This window comes from Cydia amplana, chromosome 7 (genome assembly GCF_948474715.1).
Source record: "Cydia amplana chromosome 7, ilCydAmpl1.1, whole genome shotgun sequence".
Taxonomy (NCBI): domain Eukaryota; kingdom Metazoa; phylum Arthropoda; class Insecta; order Lepidoptera; family Tortricidae; genus Cydia; species Cydia amplana.
Genome location: NC_086075.1, coordinates 15,134,331 through 15,157,075, shown reverse-complemented (window position 1 = coordinate 15,157,075; position 22,745 = coordinate 15,134,331). Strand labels below are relative to the sequence as shown.

Sequence of the window (22,745 nt, the reverse complement as noted above, 5' to 3'; positions counted from 1 at the left end):
GATATTGCATATAAGTATTTACTGTGATAAAAGGAGTTGACATTAAGATAAAGCACGAACCGTTCCGTCGGCTGACAATTGACAATAATTTTATTTGTCAGGACAATTTCAAGATAACGGACGTTGACGCTGCACCCTGAGGGCAAGAGGTGGCGCGATAGACTTGGGCATGGGCAAGTGTCGAGGCCGGGAGCCTGGGAGTGGTGGTAGCCGCTCGCGCAGTCAGTACTCACGCGCACGTCAACTCGCGCGCGCGCCGCCCGTTCATCGCGCGAACACTTATCGACTTATCGAAACACCGGAGTGCCTGATGTTCGGATTGGAAAGTAAACAAGTGATGCATCGATAGTGGACGTCGCAGACTCTGCGGCGCCTAACACCCATGTGTGTCCTATCTGTGGAGATAACGTGATGTGACATCGATATCGTGCTTGTGTTATTGTGAAAGTGCAGCTAGTGCCCTGTGACAATGTTGAATTGCACCGACCTGGAATGCATCCTGCACCACCACCATTACTATGCGCACCTGCATCACATTCATCATTTGCAGAATGCGCAAGACACAGGTATGTCTAGAAATGTCTTCGTATCGAACAATCGGAAGGCATTCACAATGAAACTGTTTGTTTAAGAAAGCGTTGGTTAATGATAACAATCGGCTGGCTTCTGGGTCTTAAGAGTCTTAGGTTTAATAAGTGTAGGATTTTCAGTAGCTACCCCTATAAGTTGGTGACTGGTAACTGCTGAAGAAAATATTGCAGTTGCTATCAATGCCTTGGAAATTGATGATATAGATACAATTGAACATGGCAAGACTGTAGCTTAAGTTGCTGCGTTACGACTTACGACATTTTTCCTTAAAAATATTACAAGGAAGAAGAGGACCATGAGGCACATCAACCAAAAGGAAAAGTAAGTAAATAATGTCTTACTGGCAGTTGTGTTATCTTACATCAGATTTAATTGGAGTGAAGGTCAATCTGTGTAAGTAAACAAACGTCAAACACATTAGGTAGGTATTTCATTTACTTAAGGATTTTGAGGTATAACTACTACTAGGCGTTCGTCTATTTTGATAAGCAAACGAGAACAAAACATGCGAATTATCGTGCTGATGAAACATGTTAGTAGCAACGATATAACGATCTTGACCTTTAAGAACAATGTAAATATGAATTCGGCGCATTTTAGGAGTTAATGGGCGACTGAAACAAGCGTGCTGCAATCGCAATACCAAGCTACATATCACCGTATCTGCCTTTAAAAACTTGTTCAAAAATGCACTTTATTGCATAAGAACATGGTACACAATTGAATGACATTCAAATGCACAAACGGCGGATATGTTAAGCGCTACAATCGCAGGTGTTAGAGCATCACGCAACGTCAGTTGCCGGTTTTCTCTCGGAGGCAAATCGCGATTTGAAAAATAAAATATTGATTTGACATTTACCGTGTGCATCCCCCTCGAACTAGTACGCGAATGCAAGCGAGATGCACTTGGATTAAAACAATAGGTATCATACTTTTCAAAATCTCAGTACGCCTCGGTGTTAATTCATTCATTTTGTCGAGCGACTTTGTACGGGCCGCGCGAAATGTGCCAAATATTTTGTTCAAACAGTTGTTTTCTCTTCGCTAACAATATTTACGGAACTTTCTTCTGAAACAAACTGATTGTGTGGAAAACCCCGCCTATGGGGAAAACAGGATATGCATACCTATGCATTATGTATGTATAGCATAGTCGTAATGTTTCATGCCTACGTTTGTTATCTTTTTGAGGTTTCACTTTGGATAATAATTTATCCCATCAAAAACATTAATGTAAAAAGGCGCAAGTCTCGCAACGCTTTTACTACAAAAAAGTTTTGAGATGTAATGTGAAACCAAGTCGGTTATTTTAATCAGTGCCAGGGGGTGTCAAAACCGTATCAATAAGATATCTTTAATTTGTAATACGTATAATGACTTGGCCATCGCACGGCTACATAATGACGAAAGGATCATCGTCACCTATTAAAAATAATTCTAATTGAACATAACGCTAGCGCTAATTGCAGTTTGAGCATTACACATATTTACGAGTACGGTATGAGTAAAGCATTATGTGCGATTGCCAAGTCATTATATGTATTACAAATTAAAGATATCTTATTGATACGGTTTTAACACCCCCTGGCAGTGATTAAAATAACCGACTTGGTTTCACATTACATCTCAAAACTTTTTTGTAGTAAAAGCGTTGCGAGACTTGCGCCTTTTTACATTAATGTTTTTGATGGGATCTCATCTCTTTTTGTAGGCAGTCCTTCTTTTCGGGTACTCATACCCATACTATGTATACACATATCATAACTAAACATATCTTCATTCATACTCACATCGTACATCGTAGCTCGACTTGGCGGGGGCACTGCCGTGCCCCCAGATTTAGGATTGCTAGTTGACATGTTAGACTCCTCATAAAAAGTATAATTTTAAAGAGAAAATATATTGGGATACTTGTAGGAAGCACCAACTGATTCTTGCAAACCAACGTGTAAATAGGTAGAGTAAATGGAATTGTAAATGGGGTATGTTAGGTAGTATCTTGGGGTAGGTGGGTATAGGTATGTTTAATCTGTCAATCGTGGGATTCGACTGGTTAAAATAAGCATTGGAGTATAAAAATAATAAATAATTGTTTAAGAAAATATGACTTTTGTACTACGAGAAAACATCAAAGATTTTACGCAAAATCAATAATTTTTCTTCATTTCACTTTACACAATACGGGAATGCTAATGGTTCGTGCTACACGCTACAAATCGCGGAACGAACTTAGATACATTAACGAATTAGGACTTAATGAATATCGATTAAGGCAAATTTGTTAGATAATGAGTCGTGCCATTTGCTGAATTAACAAATGAGGTAACAATAAGAGTTGTCTATTGACATATATGTCTGTGGTACCAACGCAAATATCGCGATGACTTAAAAGTCTGAGGAAAATGAAGATTTTAGAATTGATACCTAGACTAGAGGCTACAGAAGTAGCTAGACTTAAATATTCTATAGTATTATGTGGTGACAAAACAAAAGCAAGAACCAAAAAAGATTTACAATGTAAATAAAGGTGGCAACAGGGGGCCTTAACACTATAAGCGATTTCTGAATGGAGTTGAATGACTGAATGATTACATAACTAATTCAAACTGTTTTTAAAACTTGCGATTTCACCGGCAACCTTCCAAAATTTGTTTTTGATAATGCATTATTAAGTCATAAAGAGAAGAAGTCATTATGTTATGGTCATGTCACAATATTTGCAATGTCATGAGCAACCAAAATTTATATAGAATAGCGTCACCGCATTCGATAATGACATTGCTTAGTATATGAAACAATTTAAAGTTAAATAGAACCTAACCACTTGTATAAATAGCCGTCAGCGTCATTTAAAAACATAATTGTATTAAATGATTAACATGTTTTAAAGGTTTATTGCAAGTATTGAAAAGAATTTCCAATATCTACATTGTGACTTCATTTGCATTTCTCAAATGTGCCGTCTGGTACTATTAACGGCAGAATATAGGTAGATATTTCATAAAATAATTTGATTTGTGTCCTAAGACTCCTAAGTTGTAACAACAACACTTTACTAATCTCAGGTAAACCGTATTCCGATGCAATAAGGATTACAATTTGGTCAGCTGCGCTGATGACTGCACTTGTGAAACTACACCTTAGTATTAAATAATTAAACGGGAAGTTACACTTATTAAAACAAACTGCTGGTGGTAAAATCGTGCCTGGTGGATTAAATTCGTGCCTTTCGCTTCTGCTATACTTCTTCTATTCTAACTTCTGTATAATTTTTGTAAGGTATTTCGGAAGTTCGGAATGTCTCTTCCCGTACCCTAGCAACACAACCTGTCACCTGTCACATATGTGACATTTGAAATATCATTTTTAAGTAGGTACAGTAGTAAACTATAGTGCCCCAACTTACTGTTGTTACGCGAGGTATAGGGCAGAAATGCTGGCCCAAGAAATTATGAGTTATGACACGACTGCAAACAAACTAATCTACTGTAAAATCATAATCATTCACGCCTTTTAAGTCTTTTAACACGATCAATATTTTCCTGTTTTACTGTTAAACTTTCATATGTGTGTGGTGGTCAAATATCGACAAACATCGTGTGTACTGTATAATGCAGAAGAAATCGTTCTCGAAAACGTGTCTAAAAATCACACACTACTTTTGACATTCAATAAAAAATGAAGTCAGACATATTTTTGTCTATAGTTTTGGCGGGTATTTAGTGCAATTGTTTTAATACACTGCAAGGAAGAATGGTCGTCTTAATTGTCCTAGTGCTCTTAAAACAAAAACAAGACGGATTGATCTGCGCAGGCGCAGACGGTGTATGCACCAGTCGTCCTTGTCATTCAACGTGGATCATATTCTTAATAGCTTGAAGAGAACCAGAATAAGCCTGAACCCTCATAACATAAACGTGTTACTAATTTCGGGATCAAATTATACTTGAAACTAGTAAACAGATGAGGCAAAATGTTTTGGAATTAAGTAGATGGGCAATTAAGCAGTGTTCGAAGTTTTTCATTATTTTTTGGGTTCTTTGCTTCCATCACCTAATTGCTTACTTGTAGATAAAGTTAAAATATGTTAACCTTTATGCTTTACTAGCCGCGATATTGTCGTATACGGGCCGGTTGCACCAAACCGTCTCGTCTGTTACTTACTGTGAAAAAAAACCAACGGGTTGCACTCCGGGAGTGCCGACAGATGTGAAAACTCAATGACTAGTCTAAAATGTCTGCAGCACTATGTATAATTGACCCATCCTCCTTTCTATTGAAAAACTTTAGTTCCGAAATTGCTGGTAAGTGAGCTTGTTTAAAATTCGAAATTCAAAATTGTAGCGTTAATTGTTTAAAATTCGAATAGAAATTGTAAAGTTACCTTGCAGACCTCGCATCTAAATATATTTGGTCATGCTATTTTGAGTTTTATTCACCAGTACTAGAATTCACTTTTATTAGCGATTTCATCAAGATGTAGCTTTATTGAATTATATTTGAGTGATATAAATTTAGAATGTAACTGTGAGATCCTCGTATTTTAGCCCGTACAAGATTAGAACCTTTTTCATGTAATGTCATTGAGTTTTTCTTTATCGATTTAAATGCTATCTAAATTCTAAATGAGTGGCCATCTAAATCTTACGGTCACGTGATCGCCTTACGCTGTCTCGAGTTTAACATTTTTTCCCCACCTCAAAAAGTGCACAGCGCCGCCGCTAAAGAAGTTTTCACATCAAAAATTCGCTATTAGTAATTTAAGACAATGATAGATGGATAAATTATAAGTGTATAAGGTGCAATGTGTGTAAATTATTGATCTTTGACGTTGCCTGCGTTGAGTATACAAGCCTGATTTATTATCGGTGAGGCTAGAGCGACATTAAAGTTGTTTAATGACTAGGCAAATTGAAAACCTGGTAAAATTGATAAGGCATTGGCTAAACGGAAATACATACGTCGTAAATAAACTGTGATGCAAGGAAAATATCGTAAGATAACAAGTGTAGTCTCGAAGACCCAGTTATCCTCGGGGTGGAAGGCCAGGGGCCCGTTTCTCAAAAGCTTGTAACTTGTAATACAAGGAAGTCCCTTTCTAACAAAAGCTGTCAAAAAGTGACATCCGCTTGTATTACAAGTTACAAGCGGATAGGCAAGTTTTAAGCGCTGTTGTTAATAATGTTTGTGCTATTTACTTAACAATAATAAATGCTGTGTGAACTAAGCGAGTAATTGTGTCATTAAAATAGACAGACAGACGGACATATGGTGAAGCTATAACGATTAGTTGAGCTTTTGAGAAACGGGCCCCAGACGTGGCTGTACTTTTTTTTTTTTTTTTTAATTTAGGTAACCAAACCATTTTTGGATTTAGGTAACCAAAATAGTTACAATTGAAGTCGATTTTAGGAATATGACCAGTAAAACTAACTTTAATGAACTGAATCAGACTGTTGGTCCAGGAGTGGTTTTCTAGTAGAAGTTAGCTTAGTTTTGGGATAAACCAAGTTTAAATAAGTAGGTATGTAAGTAAGTGAATTATCTCACGAAGCTCGTAATTAAACATTCTTACCAACCACTTCAGTTAAGTGGTAGAACTATAACTAAACGCTTGGCTCCTATTAGATGCAACCGGGAATGAGCTAAGGTTAGTAGATGAATCATTATTATAATAGGCTACATGACTAATTTTCATTTATGGTATCAATCGATCGGGTTTGTTTTTAGGATCAAATGTCTATATGGGACCCATTGCATTAAACTCATTAAAGTAACACAAAAGTCAGAAATTGTAGTCAAAGGCCGACAGTCGCACTTCACTCGCGAAACGCCCTATACAAAACGGCCAGGGGCCGTGACGTCATCGCCCATCTTGTAGTATGGACAAAACAGGAAAATTGCGTTTTTGTCGGTGAAATATTGCGTTTATGTATATAGTTGCTATACAATATTTTTTTGGATGAAATGTAAGGAATCGAATGGTACCCTTACTTTTATCGTTTTTGGAAGTTAAAAAAAACTTAAATTTTGAAACTTTCAGGTCCTGTATTTTTGTAATTTTTCAATATTTTATTTTAATATCCACATTATTGTGATAAATTTCTCGTTTGCTATCTATTTTACTAGATTTTGTTATAAAATTCAACATGTGTCATCATCCCTATTGCCTTGTTTTGTCAATAAATTAAACCGCAATCAGTATTTTCCGTAGTTAATGTTAACTCTCATTTAAAGTCTATTCTATTCACTCTTAACTTGTATCTTGTTACCTGTGGGTGATTAAGTGCCGTTTAAAAGGACATCTCTGCTACTTATAATTTAAACGAGTATATCATTAAATTTACGATGTTTTTTGTTTATAAAATATACCCTAGAGGAACAGGTTAAAAATTCAATCTTGATAGGCAAGTTTTAAGCGCTGTTGTTAATAATGTTTTTGCTATTTATTTAACAATAATAAATGCTGCGTGAACTACGCGAGTAATTGTGACCAATGTTAATTATTGGTCATTAAAATAGACAGACAGACGGACATATGGTGAAGCTATAACGATTAGTTGACAATGATACCCTTAACAGGTCAAATATATGTAGATATGCATGTTAAAAGTAAAAGATATGATCGGAGACACATAGACATGTCGTTTTTCGTTAAAAGAGAAGATCATACGAGGAGTCCAGTTGGGTAACTAATTAAATAATTGACTATTATTTTCTCTCATCCTTATATTATGATCGGGCTCGTGGCTCATATTCTTTTATGCTTGAAATGAGGCCTGCCTCCTACTAAGATCTCCATGTGATCTGATAATGAGAATGACTTATTATAAGATCTATGATTACTATGATCCTCAGTCTGACAGCTAACAACAATAATTTTACATTTTAATTCGTCTCCTGGTTGGTTGAGTTGCGATGTAGTTTATCGTCAAGAACAATAAGTAGAATTTATATTCCAAATGTACCTACTTGCTCATTTTGTTGCCTCTGAAGTAGGTTTGCGTGTCTAGACGGCTCAGGTAATAAATTATAATGTGACGGTTGAGAAGTTTGGGAAATCAGTTTTTTGTCTGAAATGCAAAGTTATTCACAGTTGTCACCAGGTCAGGTTCTGATGAGAGGATCCAGGAGAAATCCATTTGTGTATTTTCTCGCCAAACAACATTTGGTGAAGTGAAACTGCTGATAAAGGCCATGAAATGATGACATATTGTTTTGTGAGCCTCTTCTTTTTTGTTAAAAGTAATTCCTTATCGCAAGTTAGTTAGTATCATACGCTAATTGTTCTAAAATGACGGAACTAGCTTAAGAGCCAACAGGAGTGGTCATTTCTCCATACAAACGTACTCGACTGTTTCCTCCGTGGGTTTTGAAGCTAGAGCAATGATTTTTTCAACAAGATTAATATTGTCAATATCTGTGTCGGACCGTTTTGTTTTTTTTGATATTTTTGTTTTTTAAGGCGCTAGAGCCCTTCAAAAATGGCCAAAATGGCCTAATTGACTATGCCGCAATGAGAGGCGTGCTATTCAAAACTGACATCAATTAGTCAAAAAAGCAAAACGGTCCGACACAGATAATGTCATAATCATTTAGATTTCCAAATTTGGTTACGATTGGTTAAGTTTTGGAGGAGGAAACAGTCGAGTACAAAACCTCGATTTTTGATATTTTTACGCAGGATTTTTCGCCTTGTCCTTATCACACTAGTTTTAGGAGCCGCTTCCGTTAGCGAGACGGGTATATTTACCTAAAATATTTTAATCTTAGCTCCTGTTGGCTCTTAATTTGGGCCACCATAATGAACATAAACAATAAAGATGGCAAAGAAACCATTAGCAAATGTTGTAACCCACACTAATGTAACTCGTTAACGTTTTACTTCGTTGGGCATAATCTTAGTTTCACATTTTATAACACGCGGCACTCCGTTTTAATTGTATTTATGTGCATATTATTTTACACGTCATAAAAAATTGCAAACGTAAATGAATGTCTAATCTGTAAAAAAAAGTTGGTACTGGAGTATACGGCATCCTTTAAAAAAGCATAGCCGTAGTGACTTTTCCGTTCATTATTTATATAGTAGCCAATCCAACATTTTCGAACAGGTAATTGATTTGTTGGTGAATGCCTATGTATACTATTATTACTATAGATCAGCCATACTCTGTGTTCCGCGGAATCCTAGGGTTCCGCGACACCCCTGCAGGGGTTTCGCAAGAATTTAGAACACTATACTTTAGTCGCCTCGGAAAAATTTACTATGCCGCCACCGTATTGTAGGGTTCCATCAAGTATTTCGCTTTCCAAAAGGGTTCCGTCAAAAAAAAAAAGATTGAGAACCGCTGCTATAGACAGAACGTCCCTTGTATCAGATAACCCGTGTCAGAAATGAAAAGTAGTTTATCTGACGTAGTGACATTTTTCTTGAAGTTGATAAGAAACCTGAAGTCGGTTGAATTATTTCTATCGCCTATGTGATTGCAAGTGAAGTGTTGATAAGAAAACTGAAACCCGTTGCATTCATTCTAGCAACTTATAAATTGCATAATTACGTAATAAATTGTATGTATAATTTAGTATGTAATACTTAAGTAATACTTACATGGCTGAATAGTTTTTCACGCCACTGCGCGGAAATGTGGCAATAGATGTTCTAAATCTAGAAATCAGCGTTTCGTCGTACCTGAGCCCGTACCATGAGTCACTGACAGTGTCAAAACTGACATTTACGCTATCGAGAACGTAATTTACTTTCTATACATCTCGTTTGCACTAATATGCGAGTACGAGCGAGATGTATAGAAAGTAAATTTCGTTCTCGACGGCGTTTATGTCAGTGCCAAACTGATGGTAGCCGTACAGGTCGTTCTACACTTTTACTCTCCGCACACTGATTGGTTGATATTTAACCAAACTCAGCGCACCAAGTTCATTAGGTCATTTATGGTCGTGCGTTGAGTGCGTTATTGAATTCTCTCAAAAACAAGAAAGGTTGTTGTGCCTGTAGCACAGAAAATCATCGCGTAAAGCATTAATAAGCGCTTAATAAAAAACCTTACAAAAATACAATCAGTTGTTACGATATTTTTCACCTCAGCAGCTCGAACAAGGGTACTTTGCTACTTAAAAACAGTGAGCAAAATCGCATTTTGCTCACTGATTGATACAAAATGAGCAAAATACGATTTTGCTCACCCAGTGAGCAAAATGCGGTTTTGCTCACTGTTTTTAAGTAGCAAAGTACCCTTGTTCGAGCTGCTGAGGTGAAAACTTAATTGTTGGTATATCGTAAGAAAACATGAGTGAATAGGTAAGTGATGAAGAAGGAATACATTTTTCACCTCAGCAGCTCGAACAAGGGTACTTTGATTCTTAAAAACAGTGAGCAAAATGCGATTTTGCTCACTGAGTGAGACAAAATGACATTCAAGTGACCTTTATAGTCAAATGTCATTTCAACATGCGGGGTCTAATAAAACTTCGAAATACTTGGGTTCTATTATCTCTGTCCCTTTCACACTGTTAGCAAAAAGAAACAGACAAAAAAAAGTTAAAACGACATTCAACAGTATATTCACGGTTTATAATAGACCCCCGAAAAACTTCAGACCGCATCGTTCCAAACCACGTACGAGTATGAATTCTTAATAATTAATAAATAAAAATAAAGTTTAAGATTTGATAAAAACTGATAAAATACTATATTTTAGGTATTTTATTGTACAATTAAAATAACGAACTCAAAAAATACACAGATCATCACGCAAAATTAATTATTTTACTTTTAAGAATTTCTACCATAGTTGACAAATAGTACGTATCCGCAATTCGGACCGTATCTTACAAAGATTTTTTTTACAAAAAAAAGTTTGAAGTGTCAGTTAATGTTTGTTATTTCTATATTATTTTAATGGAATTTATTATTACGTTTTGTTTTTGTGTTCCATTGCGATAATTAAACTTAATTGTTTGTATCTTAAGAAAACATGAGTGCAGGTATTAAGTGATGAACAAGGATTACAATTTTCAAGTTGTCTAATAGGTATGTTCTCACTGTGCTGAGGTGAAAAATGTTGTGTACTACACGAGATCAAAGTTATTTACATCTCGTGCGCTTTTGAGTCCCTTACTACGCTCAAGATTCTAAATTAGATTCACTCGCTACGCTCGTGAATCTATTATGGAATCTTTCGCTTGCACGGGACTCAAAATAAGCACTCGAAGAAATATCAAACTTTGATCACTTGTTGTACAAATAACTATTTCGGGTTCTCTAATATGTTCTCACTGCTGAGGTGAAAAGTTTTGTGAACTACACGAGATCAAAGTTATTTACATCTCGTGCGCTTTTGAGTCCCTTACTACGCTCAAGATTCTAAATTAGTATAGAATCTTTCGCTTGCACGGGACTCAAAATAAGCACTCCAAGAAATATCAAACTTTGATCTCTTGTTGTACAAATAACTATTTTTTGTTATTTATTGAGCCGATACAATTATGACATTTGTTGAAAAAAATAATACCGTAAAAATTATACTTATTATAAACAGCGTTACAGTCTGTGCGGAAAGAGACAGTCTCTTCTCTTTCCGAACAGACTCTACCGACAAAAATTAAAGGCACTGCAAGGTTGGTTGGTTGCAGACTGTTGTTATTTCTAAAGTTACATGATGACATGACATTTCATTTTATGTCACGATGGCGCGTAACGCGTAATGAAATGGGATAATAAAACATCACATAACATGGTATAACTAATAGAAATTAACTATGGTCAGTAAAATAAAACAGATATACAGACTCAGTCGGTATATTAATACCTATGAGTATCGCACAGGAATTCATAAAATGTGCGTAACATACCTACCATCATACCTAATGGAAATTAAGTATGGCCAGTAAAACAGATATACAGACTCAGTCAGTATTTACAGTATTGCACAGAAATGAATAAAATGTGCGTAACATACAGATTATGCAAAATACTTGCACAACAAAAAGTGAGACACCTAGGTATACATTTATAACTACTTACAGCCCTTGTTACATATTGTTGATTATGTTTGATATAATATAATATGTTACATACTTAATGGTTAGGAAGTTGTTTGCATATTTATTCAATATCTGGGAGACCGAGCTTTGCTCGGAAAACATAGGTATAAAATCTCAAAAATTAGCGTTTTCCCAGAGATAAGACCTAGCTAGATCGATTTTTCGCCCCCGAAAACCCCCATATTTTTAGGTATAAATTTCATCGAAATCGTTAGAGCCGTTTCCGAGATCCCCGATATATATATATAAATAAATATGCAAGAATTGCTCGTTTAAAGGAATTAGATACGTGAACACTGCACTAAATAAGTAATTATTAATAATCACGTTTTATTATCTTGTCTCGCACTGCATAAACAAAAGTGATACAGGTACTAGAAACATGTTATTATAGTATATGAAATAAAATAATCTATAAAGGGATCCGTTTATTATTGCAGTTACAAGATTCGTTATTAATTTACCTACTCGTCAAAATAGAAACTCACTTGTAGAAGCGCAGTTATGAAGGTGACATTCCAATAAAAATATGTAATTTTAGTATAGATTTCTCTAGAACTCCTTGTTGAAACAACTGCAAGTTAATTTTTCTACTCCAGCACTCAAATGTGTCAATTAAATGACTGACAGTGATATCTAAAGCAATGTCATTTGAATGCTTTGTCTATAGGCTCATAAGATGACTGCTAGCAGTCATCTTATGAGTATAATACAACTGCTTTATTTTTTTTAAAGATACAAGTTCCGATCATCTTGATTGAAAGAGGTATGTTTTCATTTACAATAATAACTCTTTTTTTTTTTAAATAATAACTCTTTTTTTTTTAAATAATAACTCAATTTTTTTTAAATAACAACTCTTTTTTTTAATAATAACTTTTTTTTTAATAATCTCTTTTTGTTTTAATAATAACTTTTTTTTTTTTTTTTTTTTTTTGCTGCAGCTGTCATAGAAAAAGTAATGTATGCAACAGCTCATAATTGGTTCTTAAAATTCTCGGGTCTTTTTTTACAAAACTCGACTACGTCTCGTTTTGTAACTTCGACCCTTGAATTTTAAGAACCCTTATTATATCACTGTTGCATAAACTACTATTGTAAACACTCACTGCTAGTCCGTCTGGTCACAAAACTCGCAAAATCATTTATAATTAAGTACCTATAAGTTATAGTTATTCGTTGGCCTTACAAAACAGCGCAGTTAAGTATATGAAGGAAACATGATAGTTGACATCATATCCTGTATCCAATCTAGTTCAGGTCGGTTAAGTTAAGAAACGTAACGATGTTAGCAATATTATTATGTCGCGATTCGCGATTGCCTCTTGATTGACCTTTTCAAGGAAACTTCATATTATACGGTTATAAAACTAATATGAAGATATGAAGGCAACGTGAAGTCATAAAATATGATATCGACTACCGTAGGCTCAAAGGGCGTAAGGGACAAAATGGCGAAAATGAATTATGAACGCAGTTACACTTTGTAACTGCGTTCATAACTCATTTTTGTCCCTTACGCCCTTTGAGCCTACGGTAATCGATATGTTCGCGATCTTATTATGTTTAAGGTTAGTGTTTCGCATTGACAAAAATAATCACAACCTCCTGGTCCTTTTTTTCGCAAGTACTTTAACATCGACTTTTTATATGATTTAGTGAACGAACGACTTTTAAATACTGATGGCCATCTTATAATTATAATGCAAGAGCGGCTACATATATAGGTACAAATAGGTACATGTATAGAAATTCGTCGTAATATGCCTATTTGCACTTTTGCTAAGTTAGTACCTATTACCTAAGTACTCGTACCTACATAAAATACAATGAAAAGGGGTTACTTAGCATTGCCATTTTTATAAACAGTGACTCATTTTCAACGCTTTTGAGTGTACTTTGTGCGGACACTAAAGATGTTTCTGTTCAGCGAAAGACCTATAATTTAGTATGTAAAGAGGCTCATTGCCATGGAACTAGATTAAGCTTGATGGTAACGATAGTTGATAACGTTAATTATGATAATCTTTGGAGAAATCCGGCGTAATTGTCTTCACAGGGTCCCGGATTGGCCAGATTGCACTATATTAAAATTTATGCACACTAAACACAGGCAATGAAACTATTTGTTTATCTCTAGGTATTACGAAAATCGCAACTAAATCTGGGGGCACGGCCGTGCCCCCCTCAAGACGAGATCTGTATTTCATTTACAACAATACTAATCTACCAATCTATTTACATTAATAATAAAAACAACACTTAATTTAATAGTTAGAATGAAATTTGCGATAGCATTTCACTGTTCCAGTAAAAGTCTTATTTTCCTTCCGTTTATATAGGACAAACGTCTTTCTGGTCATACGGCCTTCGGTTTGAGAATGCACTGCCAACTGCCAGTACTCGACTCTCGTTCGACGCACATGGCTTTCCAGTCAATGCATTTCAAACTTTCACACTATGTAATAAAGTCCAAACATAGGAATGTGTCTCAAGTAGTTAAAGGGTAGCATACTTGGAGGATACAACTAAACGGAGTAGCCATTAACAGGCTTTCCCCTCTGTCGAAAATAGGCGGCCAACGGTCATACACAATGTATGGACTGACGTTTATCTGACATGGCTATTTTTACGTTACGCATACATTTGACGTTCCCCTCCCCCGCAAAAATCGGCAGACTGTTTTGTACAGAAAATTACAGACATGGCGTCTCCGTTTGATTATATCCTCCAAGGTAGCATAAGATGTTTACAACTACTACGCATGCCTTCAATTACGGAAATCGTAAATGCCTGAGATCTGAAGCAGCACTTGACTTACAATGAACTAATTTACTTTCCTGCTATCACTGAATCGATTCTAAAACTTAAATATTAAGGTTTAAAGTACACTGACAAGTTTACCTAGATAATCTTATGTCTTACTTACTATCTTCGAATGTACCAATCAAGAATCTTTCGAAACTCGCACTTAGTGTTATTGGAGTAATGGAGTTAGGCACTTTTATATTTATACTTTTATTAGACTTCTGCTCCCGACTTAAATATTTCAAGTCAAATGGAGTTATTCCGTCATAGGTGACATAGCCGACTTGAGCCTTGCCTGCTAATGTAGTACTTGCGGTCGACTCAAACTAAGATCTGCATAAAATCTTTAAGGATATTGAAACCAAATTTTCCATAATCAGTAAGGATCTCATAAACTCGATTCCAAATTACAACTAGTCTCAAAAATAATAAAATCCAGTCCTGTAAAGATGCCATGTGAAAAAATATATCAGACAGATAAGGAAAATGAACACTAGGATCCACGAAGGATCCACCAATATTAGAAATTGGTTTTAGTTTCTTTACTGAGTGAGCACTATACAATTTACTCTCTCGAAGCATTCAATAATGCTTAGATTGGAACCAGGGGATGTCCAAATCATCACTCTTGCATTATAATTTCGTAGCTATTTTTATCTCTGCTTTCTCTTTTCTTCATTAAGACACGTTCACATGAGACGTCTAATGTCTAATGATAGCCAATTAAGGTGACGGTAGAGGTGGGTAAATTTTCAGATTCTGTCAATTTACCCCATTTCACACACAAGCGCACTTCACGCACACTACCTCACTTTACTGGGACAGGTCACTGACCCATCAAGTTTTTTTTTAAGATTGCGTTTTGAGTTTAGTGGCCTCCTTTTAGGAAAAGCGTTCCATTGAAAGAAGAAAGAGAAACAATACATTTAATCTTGCTTTCCTTGTCTGTTCATGTCACACGTGACGTATTTAAATTCTAATAATTCATTTGGTTGTTGACAATTTTCTACATTATGGCTTTGTCGAGATACGCGTTTTCTAAAGTTAAACCGAATAAAACCAGATGTCATTAAGTCAGATGTAAAATTTTATTTACTACTCTATACGACTTTTCATAAGGCTCAAAATCAATTAAATGAGAATTTAAATAAATAAAGTTCCGGCAGGGTGCAAAATTTAATTAAGGCGGACAAAATAAAATTTGAAAATATATGGAAACAGTGTTGGCTAATGTAACCCTAATATCTTTACCGATTTACTTTTATGTGGTATATTCGCCTTTTGTTTCACTATTAAATTAATACAATTAAAATAAAAAATATTATACCGGTATTCCACCGGTATTATTTCAGTGCTGAAGCGATTATCTTCGATCGTAGCCTTGATAATGTAGGTGTTGATAGTTACTTACGGCGGTAGGAGCGGCAATGAACCCCGTGCAGAGTAGAACGTGAGGTGCGTTGGGATAAGTGCATATATCTACTTATAATTCTTTGGCTGGTTGGTAACCCTCTATATTTTATTTTTTGTTTTACTGTTATTAGGTTAAGGGAGTTTTAGGGAGTGAAAAAGAAATGATTTTCGTTTTATGCGCTCGCGTGATTGCCGATGGATTATAATTAGACAAAAGAACTTGTTTTCCACGCATCGAATGTAGATCCGTATGACACTTCCTCCAAGTCTTCTCCAATAATGTTTATACCGTATTTTAATTACCTACCTTAAATGTTACATTTCTAAATATTTTTATTGTGCTATACATACTTCAAAAAAATCGCTGGAGGCCTAGCGGTAAGAGCGTGCGAATTGCAATTCCGGCTCGTACCAATGAGTTTTACGGAACTTATGTACGAAATATCATTTGATATTTACCAGTCGCTTTTCGGTGAAGGAAAACATCGTGAGAAAACCGGACTAATCCCAATAAGAGCCTAGTTTACCCCCTATGGGTTGGAAGGTCAGATGGCAGTCGCTTTCATAAAAATTAGTGCCCACGCCAATTTATGGGATTAATTGCCAAGCGGACCCCAGGCTCCCATGAGCCGTGTCAAAATGCCGGAACAACGCGAGGAAGATGATGATGATGTGACACATACTTCCAAAAAAATCTACAAATATTTTACGTGACAACTGCTTATAAGTAAATATTATGTAGGTACACTTATAAAGTATAAAGTAGAAAATATCTTATAGGTACATAATATAAAAACCGAGTATGTACGAGTAGGATTCACTATGGGTTCCACAGTTACACATTTATATTGCATATTTTTTGTTTAAGACCAACTCACCTATTATAGGACATAGGTCTTCCATTAATCTTTTGGCGTTGAACTATTTTTTGTATATGTATTTATGGAATACAATTCTGAGTTAGGTTATGGTACATTTTTGCTCACCTACTTATAATTATGTCTGATATGTCACATGATACCAAAAATCGCCGCAAAGTTAAAAGTTCATTTATTTACGTTACTCATCTTCGGATCACCGACTTACTACTTCCTTACTTGACATATGTGTACTAAATTTCAATTGAACTAGTCCAGTAGTTACGGTGAAAATTAGCTTTAACAAAATGGCAGACACACGAGTGATCTTATAAGGGAGATTATTTTCCTTGAGTGAATGGTATGCATTTACCCCAATGCACCTTACGTTCCACGCGGCGCGGCGTAATCTGGCCCCTATTTCACCACGGTGACAGGTACGACAAAAACATCACTGTTATTGACGCCATAGGCATCCATGGACTACAGTTACCGCTAACAGTGATTTAAACTTTCACGATTTTTACACATTATTAAATTGTACAACGGAACCGCAAAACGTTCAAGCGGATAAACAAGACCAAGTGCGGGTAGTTCGAAAAACTCGCGTGGTTAGAAGATGCTGATGTCAACTTAAGCCAGTCTTCTCCGAGACCACGGGGACAACGCCGTCCTCGAAACGTCGGAGGTAAATCTTAAAACTTAGATACGCGATTAAGTCCCGTTGTACAATTTAATAATACAGTTACCGCTTACCATCGGGCGGGCCGTATTCGTGTTTGCCACCGTCATTGTACCTATTATTAAAAAAAAACTTTATTATATCGGATAAAACAGACATTTCTCTCGCGAAAAAATCTTGTGACATTTGTCACAAGATTTTTCAAAGAATTTTCGGTAAGTCTTGACAGGAAATGAGTTCTGTGTCGCAATTTCGATACAGTTGCCGTGTTTCTTGTGACAATTGTCATTAGCTTCGCAAAATAAGAATTTTTTAGTGGCAATATAATGGAGTTTATTTATTTATTAAAATGTTGGTGGCAAACAAGCACATCGCCCGTCCGATGGTAAGCGGTTACCGTAGCCTATGGAGGCCTGTGACGTCAGCAACAGTGATGTCGACAACTGTCGCACCTGTCACCGTGGTCGTGGTGAAATAGGGGCCAGTAAGTACCTAATAATCGCAGTGGTCTTAAGTGTCACAGACCCACAGACCAACCCCTATAGACAGAGCTTATAGGACGACCCGCGGTCACCACCCGTATGGTGCATAGGTCAAATATAATATCGCACCATCGCCGCTCCGATCAGTAGCGACCAAGCTTACGACCTGTTAGCAGTGTGCACGTGTCTAAGAAAATAAATCGTAAACTATTGAATTCTTGAGGAAATCATGGGATATTGCAGCGTAATATATGGTGTGGCAAGTCATCTTAGACTTCTACTTACAAAACAGATGAAATTACCTTCGACGGGAAAGTCAAATTCATTATTTCGTTGAAAATTGTTTCTTGTCCGCGGGGTTCATTTTATAGTGGTCAATAAGCTCAGGGCGAAGTATGTCCGTCCCTTTTCGTCAACTTGAAAATGTAATGTGCTATCCCTTTCACATTACGACTAGGGATGCGACGATGATGGTTTCGTCAGTTGCGCGAACTTCGTGCCTTCGTTCGTACCGTATTGTACCATTTTAAGAAATATAAAACAAAACTGTGATTCTCTTTTACTTTTAATTGAATATAATAATGTAATTAATCTGTAGTTTTAATATAATGGTAGTTTATCTTAAATATTAAGTAGGTATACGTATTTTCGTTTTTTGCTAGTAGTATAATCATTATAGAGTTCTAGTATTAAAATAAGAAATGGGTGAGTTTTTTTAGAATCGCGTAGGTGCGCAGTTAGGTCTCATGTCACCAGATGGGCCTCATGATGAACTTCAAAGAAGTGCGAGGGAACTAGGTGTTGGTTTGTGATAGGCATATGTTGTGTGGGTTTTTTAGAATCCTCTAGGAGATAAGTTAGGTCTCATGTCACGAGATGGACCCGACGATGAACTTCAAAGAAGTGCGAAGGAACTCGGTTTTGGTTTGTGATAGACATACGTCATCATCTTCTCCGCGTTGTTTCGGCTTTTGCCACGGCTCATGGGTACCTAGGGTCCGCTTGGCAACTAGTCCCGAGAATTGGCGTAGGCTCTAGTTTTTACGAAAGCTTCTGCTATCTGACCTTCCAACCCAGAGGGTACACTAGACCTTATTGGGATTAGTCCGGTTTCCTCACGATGTTTCCTTTACCGAAAAGCGACTAGTAAATATCTAATGATATTTCGTACATAAGTTCCAAAAAACTCATTGGTACGAGCCGGGTTTCGAACCCGCGACACTACTCAGAATAACAAACCATTTCCATTTTTACTGAGAAAAAAACAATGTACCAAATTTTTTAGGCCTATTTCATTATGTTTTTAATAGAACACTATAATGACCGTAACAAAACGGAAAGTAAATTGTATGAACTTTCGGTGACAATTTTTTCTCGTATTAGGATTGAAAGAGATCGCGATTTTAAGTGGTAATAATATAAAGGTCTAAAGTTTAAAATGCAAGATGCGGGAACAACTTTAAATATAAATGCCATTATGTTAAGTAAAATTTTTAGATTTTACCTTTATTTGTACTTTGCTAAAATATTATTAGTCAATAATATTCTTAAATAAGTTTACTTTAAGTAATATAAGTAATAATGATAACAATTTTACCACAATAAATTACTGTACCACTGTACCACTGTCCGTAATGAACGTGTCCCATCCCTACGCTGACACGTGACATCGCGCCATATTTGAAACGACCAATCGCAACGCCGTGAGTACCCCTCCCGCACCTCACAGCTTGGTGAGTTGCGTCGCGAACAAAATGACCAATATTAGGTTTCTATAGGCGGTATTCTATGCACAGACCCTACTGGCGCTTAAGTCCTTTATGACAATTTCTGCCTATTTTAAATTGTTCAAAAAAAAAGAAACCGAATAATTATATCGGACTACCGAATTTTCACGAGAATCAGTTGAGAAATGTGATATGCAAAGGAGAAGAATTCGGACATACGAAAGCATTTTTGCCCAAGTTGAAACGGAGACCTTCGCCAACGCTCGGTCAATGATGGTTTAGGTACAGCTAGCTGCAGAGAAAAGGTACCACCCCTGCATACAATTATCTATCTGGTCGTACCTTTTCTCTGCAGCTGACTGTACACCTATAAAAATGGTTGTCCCTGCTGTAATTTTATACCGGTACCGTAGTTTGTATTTCAACCGGTATAGTTTTACCTTCAAAACGAACCGGTATTGATAAATAATAACGGTACCATACCGCTTATACCGTAAAGAAAGCATGATGCAGTCTCTGCTTTGCACAATTATTGTGTGGACAAAATTCTTATAATCACCGAAACATACATACCTACGCACATAATGTCATTGAAATAAAACATTGTTATTTTATAGTAAATTTATATAATACTCGATATATACACATAACAATAACCAGACCGCAGCGGTATTAGCCTGTAAGCTTCATCTCTTGTCTCCAAATCCGCAAAAACTAGTTAGTACTAAATGCTGGTCTTGCTGTTATTTTATTCTTGAAGATTATGGCTTGTTTCTTGATTATTGAGAACAGCACGTAATCGCACACATATAGACGGAACGAACGGCAACAAAGTAGGTGTAGACACTAAGACTTTCAGGTATTAAACGAATTACGCTTCGTATTAATAGGTAAGTAATATTTAAATGAATATATAATATTCTCTAACGTAAATACAAGATTACAATTGACATCAAATGTCATTGACGTACAGAAGTCATATACTTTTTTTTAATGACGCATAATTGATACCAGCATAATGAAAATCAATCCCAATCAGTAAAACGAGTCTTTAAACTTTTTTCATTTTAAGCGGGTTTTGAAGGAACAAGTTACTTAAATTCAATTGTAATCGTATTGTTTTAGCATAGTTTACTGCTGTTTTCGATCGTTACGACCTGTAAATAACAACAAATCAAATTTTAAATAAATTTATTTACCCTATTTTTTGAAATACAATTTATCTACTGGTATACATTTTCGTATGCGTATATGATGAAATGTCTAAATAATGTCAAAAACGAGCTATGACGACGTACACGTCTGCTTCGATCCAAGGCCAGCGGCCATCTGACTCGAAGAAGAATTTTGAGTGATGTCGTTAATGTATGGAAATTGTACGAAAGTTTACATTTGGGATTGAATTTCTGTGTTGTATTTGTGAGTAAAAATATAAGTAGATAATAATTTGCTAGTTTAGTTATCTAGCTTTCAAAATCACACAACAACTCAATTACTGTTAAAGGCAAAACTGTAATGCGTGTTGCTCAAACGGAACTCCATATTTTGATTTTTGGATACTTTTAGTGTCGATTTGTAGAGAATTACAGCAAATAAAAAATATTATGCCGTGAAGAGCCGGTACACGGCTTCTTCGTGAACAAATTTACGTATAATTGAATGCAGTTATTAAACATTTCTTGAACAAATTGATTGTACAAAGTGAGCTCTAAATCGAAAACGTCATATACCGTCCCCTTAATGGTTTCGACGCTTGTCAGCTTGTCAATTGTTTAAACAATACAACTCACTTGTGGTTCGACCTTTGTGCTGGAGATAGTAGCGAGATTCGTGTCAGTAGTTACACAAGCGTTCGCATCAACGTCAAACATATGTATACAATCTTCGCCTTATTACAATGAAGTAAGGTGCAAATTTGTTAACATATCTTTAATGCCGACTGTGACTATCTCTGGAGACAAAGGCAGTAGTGTGAATGAGTTACAAAGGTGGTTAGTGTATTTAGTATCTGAGGTGAGCCGAGCTGTTTATCTGCCTACAACTTTTATATCACATTTATATGAAGGTTTTGCAAGTGTAAGTACATTTAAAGTACCTCGTTTATTACATTTTGTGCCTAAGACCTAGTTTCTTCTGTGGGTTGGGAGTTTCGTAAGTTATAGTTCTTACACTAAAATGAGGACTTCCAGTAGGTACTTAATATTAAAAAATAAAAAACAATTTCCATACACGTATTTATTATATGTATATGTACACATGTATGAAGTAGTGATAAAGATCAATGCCTTAGAATAACCTGTTAAAGTTCAGGGTATTCTTGAACAGTGAACCTTGTTTTTATCCATAAAACATGACTTACATGACCATGATCATTGTAAAAAATACCAGAAAGTAGACAATTATATGTTACCAGTTTCCTCGCATCACAAAGTTATCTTTTCCCAAAAAGTATCAAAACATCAAATACTTATTAACCTCGGTGAAGCGGAACTGTAAAGTATTATACATTTGCATCTGCAATAACCGTGCCATTTTCTCAAATACATAGAAAGAGATTCCTTATGATTTTATTTAACCTAGAAAAGTTTTTGGTTACAGGCTCTCTTTCTGACTCTCTTGTTCAATCTTAATGATGTTCATTGATTTTGAAATAAAAAGGATTCCATTTGGTTTGACACTGCAGTCAAAATGCTTCGTGAATTGGTCAGTTATGAAGAAACCAGACTCGTAGCGGTCTTCTACGCCTCCGAATCGGCGCAGGCCGGATCCAGACGATTACATAAAACGACAGTCAATTGTGACGGCGAATTATATTACCAGCGCACTTGACCCTGCCAAGTAAATATTCCCATACGCTGCGCACGCGTCGCCAATTAAAGTTCTCTGTCTTACCAGTATATCTTGAACTCAACAGTCGTAACATTAATGCGAGGTCAAAAGAGCACTTATACTGGTTGCATTTAAGCATCGGCTCGCTGGCACTCTTTAAGCGATTGAAAGGTCACGACAGTTATTAACTCGTTGGTACGAATCAAATGGGCGTAGGCGCAGCGAATTCCAAATCATGATTAGATTTGAACTAATTAACGTTCGTGCGTTGATTTAATCACGTGTGAGC

The 22,745-nt window shown here is 36.0% G+C and overlaps 1 protein-coding gene across 2 annotated transcripts in view; it reads left to right on the top strand.

The window, feature by feature from the left end:
• The first annotated feature begins 271 nt into the window (after nt 1–271).
• The window catches only part of LOC134649628 (uncharacterized), a 297,644-nt gene continuing 275,170 nt past the window's right edge, over nt 272–22,745 (top strand). The window contains exon 1 of one of the 2 annotated variants that reach the window (XM_063504461.1): nt 272–566. In XM_063504461.1, coding sequence (XP_063360531.1) covers nt 470–566 — 97 coding nt within the window. In that variant the 5' untranslated portion in view covers nt 272–469. The remainder of the gene's footprint in view (nt 567–22,745) is intronic. The other variant, XM_063504462.1, reaches the window with a different exon arrangement.